Raw genomic sequence first — 12,579 nt, 5'->3', positions numbered from 1 at the left:
TCACAGCCCTTACAAACCTAATTATGTGAACTAATGACGGGCGTCAGCTGGGGAATACTCACTGTGACACACACACACGCGCATAAACATACAGACTCAATCACAGCAGCATGAGGTCATACAGCAACAGTACGGGAATGGTTTCATGTTTTGGATTATGGACATATATACAGGTGATGTCCAATGACTGACTCTGCTGTAAGTGTGTAGTTATTTGTGCAGACGTAGGCATGTTAAAGTGCACACACAGCCACACTTATAAAACAAAAGACACAGGTTACATATTGGTGGCAGTGCTTGGTCTTGTGTAAAATTACAAGCTGCTAGCATTTTGATATGACAGCAAAATGCAGGTCAAACCACACATACCACACCAAATGACAGGAAGAAGTGCTTATTGAAGCACAAATAGACGTGCACTCTACACACACACACACACACACACACACACACACAGAGGAGATTAAATGACCGTATTCACAAGCAGAGTCTCCAACGATTATTTAATTTGCCTTTTAGCTTCTCGTACACAGACAATTGTTTTTGTTGAGCCGTACTGCTCCTCGGAGCCTAACAGCAAGTGTGATCTGTGCTTTAAGGGTACTTATTAGAGCCAGCAGCTCTCTACAATATATATACTAATTAAACCCCATGTATTCTCCCTGTCGACAATTTCAGAGCCAGGATGCTGTAATGAAGCCTTAGACTTTTTTTGTTTGTTTGTTTTTTGTGGACTACTTGATTGGGAAGAGAAGAAAAAAACAGAAGGGTGGAAACCATGATAGATAGAAAGTCAAAGTGTAGGAGTCTTACCTGTACATTTTTTGAGGCTACCAGGCCGTTTGCCATGCATCCCCAGCTTACAGTTGAAATTCTCCTCCCAGAACTCAGCGAACCAAACATTTCTCCTGTTGTTGGAAAGCGAGCGGCTACGGAAATACTTGTCAAACGCTGTAAAAAAGAAAAATCAGCTTTTTCAAACAGTCGGAAACACTACGTTTACCATTTTCTTCTTTCTCTCCTTCTTTTTAGAAACTTTACTTTTGAGAGTTGATATCAACACCTCCTACATTTGGTTTGATGATGTACTATTAGGAGGATTATAATGCTGCCTCGTGTTTTCATGGCACTGGTCTGACTCACTAAAGCATATGTTATGACTTGCCTATGGAACTAAAGTATAGCTAAAAATGCCATTTCTGTAGAGCCATTCAGTATTGGAGCTCCTATCAGCTATTGAAGCCGCGGGCAAGGAGAGCCAACATTTTAGACTGAGCTTTCACAATGTGCTCGGCTACTTGTCAAATTTAATAAGTAGAGAGGAGAGGAGAAAAGGCAAGAACACACTCGTCCACTTGTAGGAATGGAAATACTTGTCAGAGGCTGGCAGGCTGAGATGAAGAGATGGGTGAAAGAAAACACACTTCTTGTACTTGTACTACTTTGTTCATATCATAATTAATTGGACTTTTGTTTTGTTGTCTATGAGAGAAATATAGCACAAATGGATTTCAGGTGTCCCTAGATGTAATGCCAAGTGGACACCAGAGGATTTTATCTTCACTGATCTTAACTGATTTTTAAAAAAAGGGAGGAAACCACAGACTTAACGACTGATTTAACTAATTTTTAATATTTCAATTGTTCAAACACACATGCCAGATAATTCAGCCAAGATGGAGATTTCAGAGTTGTAATTCCAGGGATGTGGGATCTCACAGAAACTTGTATACTCAAACGTGACTTCAGATACAAACAAAGATGGAGGCAAACTTTCGTCATCAGCTGATTACACTACACTTGTGTGTGCTACGTTCTGCATACCAATCAGCTGGAGGTGAGTTGGAAACAAAGTTTTATTGTAAGCAACATCCGGTTGTTGACTTTTTCGATCAACTCGCTCTCATTGGCTACTGCGAAATATTACATTGGTGTTCCTTTTAAATTACACAAATGTAATATTTAGGATTTGAAGTCTCTGACATTATTAAATAATTTGGATAATCTGTTAAGATCAGCCCCACAATTGCTCAGAGGGGCAAATCAGACCAAAAATCTGTCCAATTCTCCTCCGCATGTGGCCAATATAACACAACACCATCATTGGAGTGGTGTCTGCTAGAATGCGAACAGGCAGAGCTATTTACTGCTCATGAGGACCCTCAAGTATGACAAGAGTAGATTGCAAAGATGCGTTTACACCTCACTAATAAAAAGAAAGTGTCATTTCCAGCACCACTGGGACTGCATTAGGGGGCGACACAGTGCATGTGAAACAAACCGTGGAGGATGAAGAAACCCCTTGGGACTATCAGACTGACTTGGACAGCCTGTGCCATGCCTGACTCGCTGTAAAGGCTGACAAGAGCTGCCTTGATTAATCTTCTCTGCTGTCAGGGAAATAAAAGTCCTGTTTGCACCTGTGCTGCTCATTCAATAGTTAGACTGCGGGGGCTGCGGGGGTTTGACTCCCTGTTTGCAGCTCAACAGGAAGAACATTCAACTGGGATCGCATACTTCTCCTTGTGATTACAGATGTCATACTAATAAAAATAAAAACATACGCATCTGTGGTATAGTTGAACAACATTGAGTTTAGGTTTCTCACATTAAGAGAGAAAATGACGTCATATGCTAAATATGAAGCTGAAACCAGGAGACGGTTAGCTTAGCTTAGTACAAAGACTGAAGGCAGGGGGGAAATGCTAGTGTGGTTCTGTTCAAATTGAGAGAAAAAAAATCCACAAACCAGCATTTCTAAAGCTTACCAATTAACATCTAATTAGTTTAAATGGTGCAAAAAATTAAGTGTTAAGAAGAAAAGTTGTATGTTTCTTCACCTTGAGGAATATTGGCACTTGAGGCACTTCCTCAGCCTAACACATTGGTAACAAAAACTTTCAAAGCTTCACAAAGGTGGGGTTTATTGCAAAGGTATCAGATTGGATTGCATCATATTGTCCGGTGTGCTTAATAAACTGGTATATTTTATCTTTATCAAGCTTTCACTCGTTCCATCTGACTTTCAACTCTCTGTCCCTGGCAAGTTCCCCCATGTCAAGTATCCAAACTGCACTTTGATTCATTTAAACTTCTCCATAGACTCGCTTCTCCGTCGCTTTCAGTTTATATCTTGTCGCCTTTGCGTCCCTCCAGGAGACAATTATCTAATAGGGAGCTCTGACAGGGAGCAAATGAGGATATCCTCCCCGGCCTAATGGCAAAAACTTGTTGCCCGCTGGGATCAAGAGCGAGGGAACATGAGTGCTTTTCATTTTCTGTGTCTGGTCTTTTCCCCCTGTCCCCTTTATTTGATCTATTAGTCTTTGAGCACACACAGACACACATTCCACACACCATCCACAGGTAAAGTGGAGCAAGTCACAGAGAGGATTAGCAAGAGCAAGTTTTCATCTATGATTTTATCTTTATTCATTGTGGTTGTCGTATTATTGAATATATTTGTAATGATGCGTGGAATAGTCACACACACTCTTACCATCCACAGACACTCGTTTGGGAAGAATTGTGATGGCTCCCTCAGCCACTCTCTCCTGGCCAATCACGGGAGAGATCTTGGATCCCCAGCTGTCTGAACCCACCCACAAGAAGTGACCTGTCTGGTTGTTTCTTTTCGCTGCATCCAGAACTCGTCTGTTTGAGAAAGAGAGAGAGAGAGAGCAGAGAATGAGAGCATATATGTGGCCCGGGAAAGCCAAGAAAAAGAGGTGAAGGATTTGAGTGCATATACTAAGGTTTTCTTGTCAAATAAGGTTACAATGCCACAGAAAATGTTATAAAACTAGAGAATTGTTGAGTAGTGGCAGCCGGGTAGTAGTTGAGGTGCACAGCACGTACCGTATGTCGTCCTCATTAGCGAACATGATGATGGCCCTGGCATTGGAGGTCTCCAGCAGGCGTCTGATGATCTTGTCAAACTCCCCTGGCCTGGGCTCCCTGGGGATCTTCAAGGACTGAGCAATACATACACCACCTGGGATAGAAAGATAGAGAAAGCGAGAAATTGAAGATTATCTTTTTTTTTCTGTTGTAGTCTCCGTTTTGCATTTTGTACTTGTCACTTAACTTCTGTGACTCCACTTCGATTGAGCCTTTAACCAGTTTATAAAAGTTTGGATTTACACTTCAAAAAACATCAGTATTTTGAGATAAATAGAATAATAAATGGTTGGTTAGCATGATAGCAACAGCCACCATAGAATCTCCAAGAAAATCCACAAGAGAGGATGTAACATTACTGGCCGAGTAACTTCAGAGAACCCCACCAACAAGCGGAAAGATTGCAATATTAAACATTCATGCCAAAGATGACAAAATCAGAAAACAAAGAGAACGACTGGATGATGAAAAGAGACCCAGGATAAAGGAAGCAGAGAAAAAACAGAGGAACAGAAAACTAAGTAGGGAAATTTAACAAACAAAAGGCTGGAGGTAAAGGAAGTAGGGATGAAGGAAAGAAAGAAAAGAAGAAAGAAGCAGAGGATCATAACAACAACAGCAGGGGGGAAAAAAAGAAAAAAGAAAAGCAGTGTTAAGACTATGTAGAAAGGAAATTACGGCGGAGGTGGGAGGTGTTGGGTATCAACGGTAACAAAGAAAAACAAGGGAGAGGGATGAATGGGCAAAGATTATGATTCATAATCACGTCACCGTACATAGCATGAGTGACAGGAAATATCCTCTGTACACACTTCACACTTCCACTTCTCATTGTGGAGAATGACGAGAGTAGCAGTCACAGGCAATATTAGTTGTTTCACTCACAATATGCGCGATAAAGCCCACTGTTACTCCAAACTTGTTACATGCTTAAGCTCTTGACGTCACCTTTTAATGTACTGGGTACCACTTTTTATGGACTCATTTTTATGTGCAAGTAAGTCCATTTCAATTCTATAGATGCCATGAAACCAATTATCTCTATATAAAGGTGATGAATGTCCATATTTGGAAGTGTTGGAGTAGCTGGCAGGAGACGGCTGTTTGCCTCCTGCTTCTGTCCTGTAGTTTTTAACTGCAGGTCAGATCAGTTTTAACCCAAACCATGATCTTTCCCTAACCCCAACCCTTTCCTAACCCTTTCTAACCTTAACACTAACCCTTTCTAACCCTATCTCTAACCAAGTGGTTTTTGTGCCTAAATTTAATCAGACCAGCTTTGTCACACCATAAAACACAATCATTTTTTAATAGTTACAGCTATAATACTGCATGTGTACAAATACTTCGGTAATGAGTTGGGAGTGAAACATGTTGGATAATAAAAAAGTTTTTTGTTTTTTTTGCCTCGTTCTTTCTCTTCCTCCCTCTCACTCTTCAGTACATACACAAATCATTCATGCTTGACATGGGACACATAAAGGATAATATTAGGCATCATTTTTGTCTTGAACAAATCATCACCTGCATAAATAAGCATACACACACACACAGACTCAAACATCCCATACTTCCACACTACACACTAATCCTGACTTCATGAATAAGCTCTTAGCCTTTTTGTTAATTAGCTCTGCTTTATTGTATCATCAGCCTGACTCAAGGTGTAAAGTTGTATGCACACGTGTAGGATTATACCAGTGTTAACATATTACATCTGCTGTATGTGCACAGTGTATGACTGAGTGTGTGTATCCATGTCTTGTGTGTATGTGTATGTATGTGTGTGTTTGTGAAAGAGAGTGAATGATGTCCCCTTTCCTCCCTGCCCGTTCCAGACGATTTATTGAACATCTGTACAGTCTGTCGCTTTCACGACATCACTCCCCTTAATCACACACAATGTACGTACCCACGTAGACGCACACACACACACCCCCGCCCATGACTGCTAAACCTAATACTCATTAGCCCCAAATTAAAAGCCTCTCAAGGAAAATCACTAAAATGACAAAATCTGCACAGGCACTCAGATCTACCCCTACCCACGCACACTCCCACACACACACACACTCCCACAAGACACTATAAGACAAGCATATAGAAGTTCAGCATTTTTACTCAAGGATAATCAATTACTTGACACACACTTTAGCATTCATGTACACAGATAGCAAATTATGAGGAAACAAGGCATATAGTATGTACACACACACACTCACACACACACAAGCGCTGATGTTTGCATTCTCTCTCCATTGTCCTTGGAGTAGTATAAAGGTGATTAAATCATCGTTTGTTTTATGGCCTCACTCTCTTCATCAATAACTGTCTCTGTGGAGAACAGACTTCCCAGATAAAGATAATATCAAATTATGGCTGTGTGTAGGTGTCCGAGCACACTTAATTTTCAGCATTCGCAGCCAAAAATTCACCACTACTCCTGAAATGCTTTTGGTCTCTGATGGTACCAGAAAGCGACTTGTTAAAAGTTGGGTTATTAGTGTGCACCTCTGCTGCCCTGTTGAAAGGATACCTGCGAGGTTAGGTCAGGAGACACATCAACATGTTGCAGAAATAAATAAATACATTTCAAAAAAATCCCTCAGAGATTTTGAGAGCAGGAGTTGTTGAATAAAAAAGGGGTCTTTGGAAGAAAGGGATACAACATCAAAACCTTCACACATCACAGACAGCAGACAAGTCTCACAATGCAAAGTTTTTAAGTTAGTTTAAAGCAAAGAAAGATGATAACATGATAAACTACAGCACCTAAGCTGTTTTCCAATCCTTTTGTGTTGCCTTGTGTGGCTGAGTAGAAAACTTCCACATAGAGGAAAAAAAAAGTTCAGGTCAGATGCAAAGAAATGAACTACAAGAGCCTGTATTGATTTCAGTGAAGATCTGGGTTAAAACCTACATCAAGGATCTCTAACACAGAAGAAACTAATAACTAGTCTGCCTCCAACTCCTCTCCAAGAAAAATAGCTAATATATGAATGTTCCTAGAAATATAGAGAAAAGTAAGAATGTGTCAATATTAAGAAGTCAATGATATTCCTTATTATTGTTTAAAGTTTAAATAAGTCATCATTTTGAGTATATAACTATGAAAAGCTGGCAAAGCATTTTTTAACTTTCAAATGCTTCATCATTTCTTTCACCTCTCTTCGACCTCCTGACAAAAATCCAATCCGTAGACTCATAATTTAGCCGACTGTTTCGAAAAACTGGGATAATTAATTGTTTAGAGACATCACGTCGCGCGCCGAGCATACTAATGTGAGACCAGTCAGAAATTCTCTTTATTCCATTCAGATAAAAGAATGGTCTCAGCTGTATTGGATCACAGTAATAGCCAGTTTATTACATCATTCAACAATTGTAGCGCATTTATCTACAACAGGATGATTGAATTATGGGCTCTGCATCCGCTGCACAGCAACACACCAAGCTCTCAGTTTATCTCTAATAACCTGATTATTGAGGCTTCGATGTGGAATGGAATGTGACTGAAGCCTAATTCCTTGTGTGTGTGTGTGTGTGTGTGTGTGTGTGTGTGTGTGTGTGTGTGTAGATTTTTTTACCCCTCTGAATATACAGTAGGTGAGAAGCATTTTTGTTTGAGCTAAACATTGTTTTTTCTCGTACAGGTATACAGGTGTCGACCGATCAGCTGGAATGCATGCAGCTGTCAGTGCAGATGTGTAAACAGAATAGAGTATATACAAATGTATTTTTGTGTTTGTGTGTATGCATTTGCAACTGTCTGTTCTCTCTGCAGCTGTTTAAAAAAAAAACCCAAAAAAAACACAAGATGCAGGGTTCAAGTTATGATGGTAAATTTGATGTTAAGTGTGTCCAGTGCCTCTCTAAATGAAACCCTTATAGTCGGTAATTAACTCCATTCTGTTTTGAGATTAAATTCACTCTATTTCAGGATGGGAAGTGCCGCTGTCTCAACGTTTAATTAACAATCTGCTTCCCTCCCACACTACACTACTCTTTCTGCACCATTTCATCTGTTAACCAACAGAGATGTGAATGGGCAAGGCGGTGGGGGGGTGGGGGGGTCAGAGAGGATTCATCTTTTCTGTGTGTGTGTGAAACTTTTCAGCATTTCCTTCAAAGCAATGAGAGAAAAAAACATATAACCCATAGAGCTCTATTTACTGAGATCAACTGTACAATACAGTTATTAAGAAGGATTAAATTGCATCAAACTTAATCAGCCACAAAAGATTGGACCTAAATTCTTTGGAAGGATTGGAACAGAGAGAAAAAACAATAGTGGTTGGATTTACTTTATACTGAATACTAAGTGCTGAAAAGCAGCAATCAATGGAAGTTTGGACGTTCTCAGAAACTTAAAGAAATCTGATGTAATTATATGCCTGAAAGAAACATGTAATTGTGTGGAAAGAACAAGGTGACAAACACCTAAATGTTCACTGAAATCCAGGATGACAGAGGATAGAGGATTTTCGTCTGTTAGTAGAAGTGATAATCATAAATTCACATCTGCCTACACACTCCTTCGAACATCGCATGTTTACCTCAGTCTCAAGCTTTAACTCATCAGCTTCTCCTCACATCTCCTTTTTCAGCGTTGTTTACTCACTTTTGTCTTCAACTCAAACACTAATCTTCCCTCTTTTACAGTTGGCTGCGCCTCCCAGTTTTTAACAACAGCTTTAATAGTGTTGTTTGAAGAGATGGCTGCAATAGCAGCCATTTGCATCACCCCCATACAGCTCATCATACCCTGCACAAAGCCTCTATTGAACGCTGCTAGAGTACCACACACACACACACACACACACACACACACACACACACAGATAAACTCATGCATTCTGTAATGTATTTATACCATTGTTACATCTTGAATACACAGACATTAATATGGTTCAGGATGAATGATGAGAGTAACTGTAAAGCAAGCAGCCTTGCTTTCATTGGCACTTGGGGGGTGTGTGTGTGTGTGTGTGTGTGTGTGTGTAGTCCTCAAATGAAGGTAAGAAAATTGAGTATTTCCAATGTAGGTGTCATACATGCAGCTCGTACTGAGTTGCATCACTTGTGTTTGCCTGCACACACATCTGTGTTAGAAGTGTGTAACAAAATGAAAGGAAGGTAGTAAGAATCACCCTCGCTGCCTTTCATGATTCTTCCATTAAAGATACATGTGTTTCAGCACCACGGTCTTCCTCCAAGTACGGTATGTGTTCATCCCAGCAACTCTGACACACACATGCCTTGTCATTTGTTACTATTAGTACAACATTCAATATGTGTTGACCAAATATGAGGTTCTGTGTCACAGATAAATCAACACAGGAAGAAATTAATTTTTTCTCCAGCTTAGCGAGCAATTCTTTGATACAACCACCCACTGCATTCAACCCCCGCACAAATACCTGCCTGTGCACTGTTACTAGGGGAGAATTCTCTCTCTTTCTCACATACACACACATGCACACACACGCACACACAAATACTGTGATTTTGACACACTTTCTTTCTCTCCAAACCTCATTAGCACTGCTTTAAAATTAAAAGTTGCCCTCTGCTTCTTTATGCTTTGTTCTTAGCTTGGGGCAGTGCAGCGTGGGCCTTTGAAGTCTCTGATTTATGTGTCTGTGAATGTGTGTGTGGCTTCTCACACATGCTTGTGTGAGCCTAACCAATGATCATGCATGTATTTGTGTGCACTCCAGTAACTATGTGCACAACATACATGCTGGCTTTTTTTTTTTTTTTTGGCTTGGTGAGGATTAACTAGTGCGGTAAATATTGTGTTCTGCATTTTTTTTGCTCAGAGTTGAAACTTCTCCTCAGGCTCGCTAATGAATCATTGACAACACCCACGGAACCGCTGTCCCAGGAAATTTACATCCTCCCATTAAAATATGCCTTAAAGGCTACAGGACCTAGAGCCACAAATGGGCTTGAAAATTTAAGACGGTCCTAACCCGAACCCAAAAAGATGCTGCTCAGACCTCAAACGAGCCTGAGGTGAAAAAGCCTAACAGCATGAAGCCTGAAATTGCTTCTAATTTGCTGATAATGAAACACTGATAAGGGTTATGAGCAAAAAGGGCAAAGTTTCAGTTTACAGAAAAACCAATGTACTTTTGGTAAATGTTTGTTTGATTAGCGCAGTATGTATACACACTGAAATACAATTATGAGCAATGTCTCCACAGCTCTGTGCATTATCAGAGTATAAATTGAGGCGGCAATCTACATCAGCGCATGGGTATTGGATATTTGCAATGATCTACTGTGCACATAATAAAATGTTTCAAGTGGTGCTCAGACAAAATATAATAATTTTTGGTTATCTATCTAGAAAGCTAATTCACAGTCTAGCCTCAGTTTATTATGACAAAATGTAATAATAAGTGATAGCCGCTGGAGTTATCCGTCAGTCTGCATCTACTTTGTGTTATTATTATAATTGTGGACATTGCAGACATCCTTCAGTCTTGGACCCGGCTGCACTTATACTGCAGTGATAGCACAAGAACATGTTCCAGAGTAATTGTAACAAATGAGAAGAAGGAAAAACCTCTGTGACGATTAACAGTCTGTCCAAACATTTGTTATAATTCACATGAACTGCCATTGAGTTTAAACAAGTCACTGCTAGAGGGATATATATTTCATATTTCCAAGTCATTCTGAGGTTATACCTACATATACTAGAATATTTTTGCATTACTTACAGTTCAAAAAACATCTCATCTAATCTTATACTGGACCGTTATGCAGCCGCTCATTTCTATTAATAGCCATTTTAGATTGTGTCTCTTTAAGATGAACCCACTCTGTTCGGATTGGCCAGCTTTCCAGAATTTCTGCAGACTTCCAGAGAGTCTGCTAGGGGTGCAGACTGCTTGGAAAAATACCCATAATCCTGCAGCAATACAGGCTATGATTTGACAATGTAAAATAAATCATACTATTATTATTATTATCAATAACGAAACAAAAATCATAATAATTTTAATGATAATAGGCGTTAAGATATTTACTTTTGATGACATTTGCTTTTTCACTTGGTGGATTTCTTCATTAGAATCTGCTAAAGTAGACAAAGGTTGGTTTTGGTCCATCTACAATGTCAAAGCTTTAATGTGAATATAATATTAACAGTATTTAGCAGTTCATGAGCAGATTTGTTGAGAGTGAAGCAGCACATCTCAGAACATTAAGAACTTTTTCAGAAAAAAGCACTTTGAAAGGAGTTACGGGGGTTAGAAATTTCAATTTATCTCCAACTCTGGAGATTTGAAGTCCTGTCTCAGAGGGCATTTTTATCCCTTTGTGGCTCAGAAGACTTGACATGATGAAAAGTGAACACTTCACATTACTTACGTCTGAAGTCAGCAAAGGCTCAGCACAAGTCCAGAGGGTGGACGTGTGGATTCAGCCTACCTAAACAACAGCGGTAGTAGGATTTCACTCTTTTTTTCATGTGCAAACAATCTGACATCATCACGAGGAGGAAGTAGAGACGACTTTGCTATCAAAGTGTTCACAGCAGGCTGAAAAGAGCAGGGAGCATTTCACATATGTTCACCTCAAGTTTTGAAAATTGATCATATTTAACATTATTATCCAACATCATAAACAGTAAAAAAGCTACATCCCCTTTAAGAAGGTGTTATTAGGGTTTATTGTAAGTATAACAAGCTAAGGAAACCTTAAAGATTCATTTTGCTGGAGTCACAAACTTCGATCTCTACCAGTAATTGTACAAGATGGAAGGGATCAACTTATTGAATCATAAAACTTTATTCATGTTGTTTTAGTTATACAGTACACATATCTGAATAGTATTAGCATCAGTTTTGTATTAAGTGAAACTCCCATCTGTTTATGCATTTGCATTATATACGTATTAAAGCGTATTTGGGCCATATATGTAAAAAAAAAAATTAAAATACTGACATGGAGGGGGAGAGGGGGGGGGTAATATTTCTAGAAAAAGATTTTCTGAGATTAAACTGACAGAAATAAATTCGAGAAAAACAAATGTGCCACGTGATTGCTTGGCTGAATACAAACCCCTCCTCCAGGCCAGTATTTCATTTATTTTTTACATATATGGCCCTAATTTGCGTCGTAGTATTTCATACAGTGACAGCATGGTGAAATTATTCCATCCTGTCTCCTTTCTCCGCTAACGTGGTGGGTGATGAAAATCAGTATTTTGTGTTGTCACTCTGGCAGCTGAAAATAGGACAAAATTTGAATGTCAATATAATTTACCTCGCTGATGTAAAGTTGCAGGGCTCCAGCAAGGCACAGCAATTTAATTAAAGGCAGGACTTTGACTTTTGCTCTATCTCTATTTTATACACAGAGAACGGGGCTGTGTGACTCTCTGGTAGACAGATATCCAAATGTGTCTGCTTTGCACAGGGAAAACAGATTGGATCTCGCACAGACATCTTTCATTATTCCTGGGTGTCTGCTTGTGTGAGGGAGGAATTTAAGGTAGGGGGAATGAAAGAAGAGAAAGACAACAAAAAAAACAAAAAAAAAGACACAAGGGAGACAAAGAGTGAACGAGCAAGACAAAAAGGAGACAAAAGATACTGGCCTTTTAACATCTCACTCTACCTACCATCCAACAGAAACTAGGTGTGTGTGTGTGCGTGCGTGTGA

At 39.5% G+C, this 12,579-nt stretch overlaps 1 protein-coding gene across 1 annotated transcript in view; it reads right to left on the bottom strand.

Annotated features, from left to right (window-relative positions):
- The window catches only part of grm8a (glutamate receptor, metabotropic 8a), a 229,371-nt gene that overhangs the window by 64,830 nt on the left and 151,962 nt on the right, over nucleotides 1-12,579 (bottom strand). Inside the window, exons 3-5 of the mRNA XM_053343944.1 lie at nucleotides 3,859-3,994; nucleotides 3,500-3,654; nucleotides 814-951 (exon numbers count right to left, since the gene is read on the bottom strand). Of these exons, the coding sequence (XP_053199919.1) occupies nucleotides 814-951; nucleotides 3,500-3,654; nucleotides 3,859-3,994 (429 nt within the window). The remainder of the gene's footprint in view (nucleotides 1-813; nucleotides 952-3,499; nucleotides 3,655-3,858; nucleotides 3,995-12,579) is intronic.

Source organism: Scomber japonicus, chromosome 23, assembly GCF_027409825.1.
Source record: "Scomber japonicus isolate fScoJap1 chromosome 23, fScoJap1.pri, whole genome shotgun sequence".
In the NCBI taxonomy this organism is placed as follows: domain Eukaryota; kingdom Metazoa; phylum Chordata; class Actinopteri; order Scombriformes; family Scombridae; genus Scomber; species Scomber japonicus.
The sequence above is the reverse complement of the archived record's forward strand: the minus strand, read 5'-3'. Positions and strand labels throughout refer to the sequence as shown.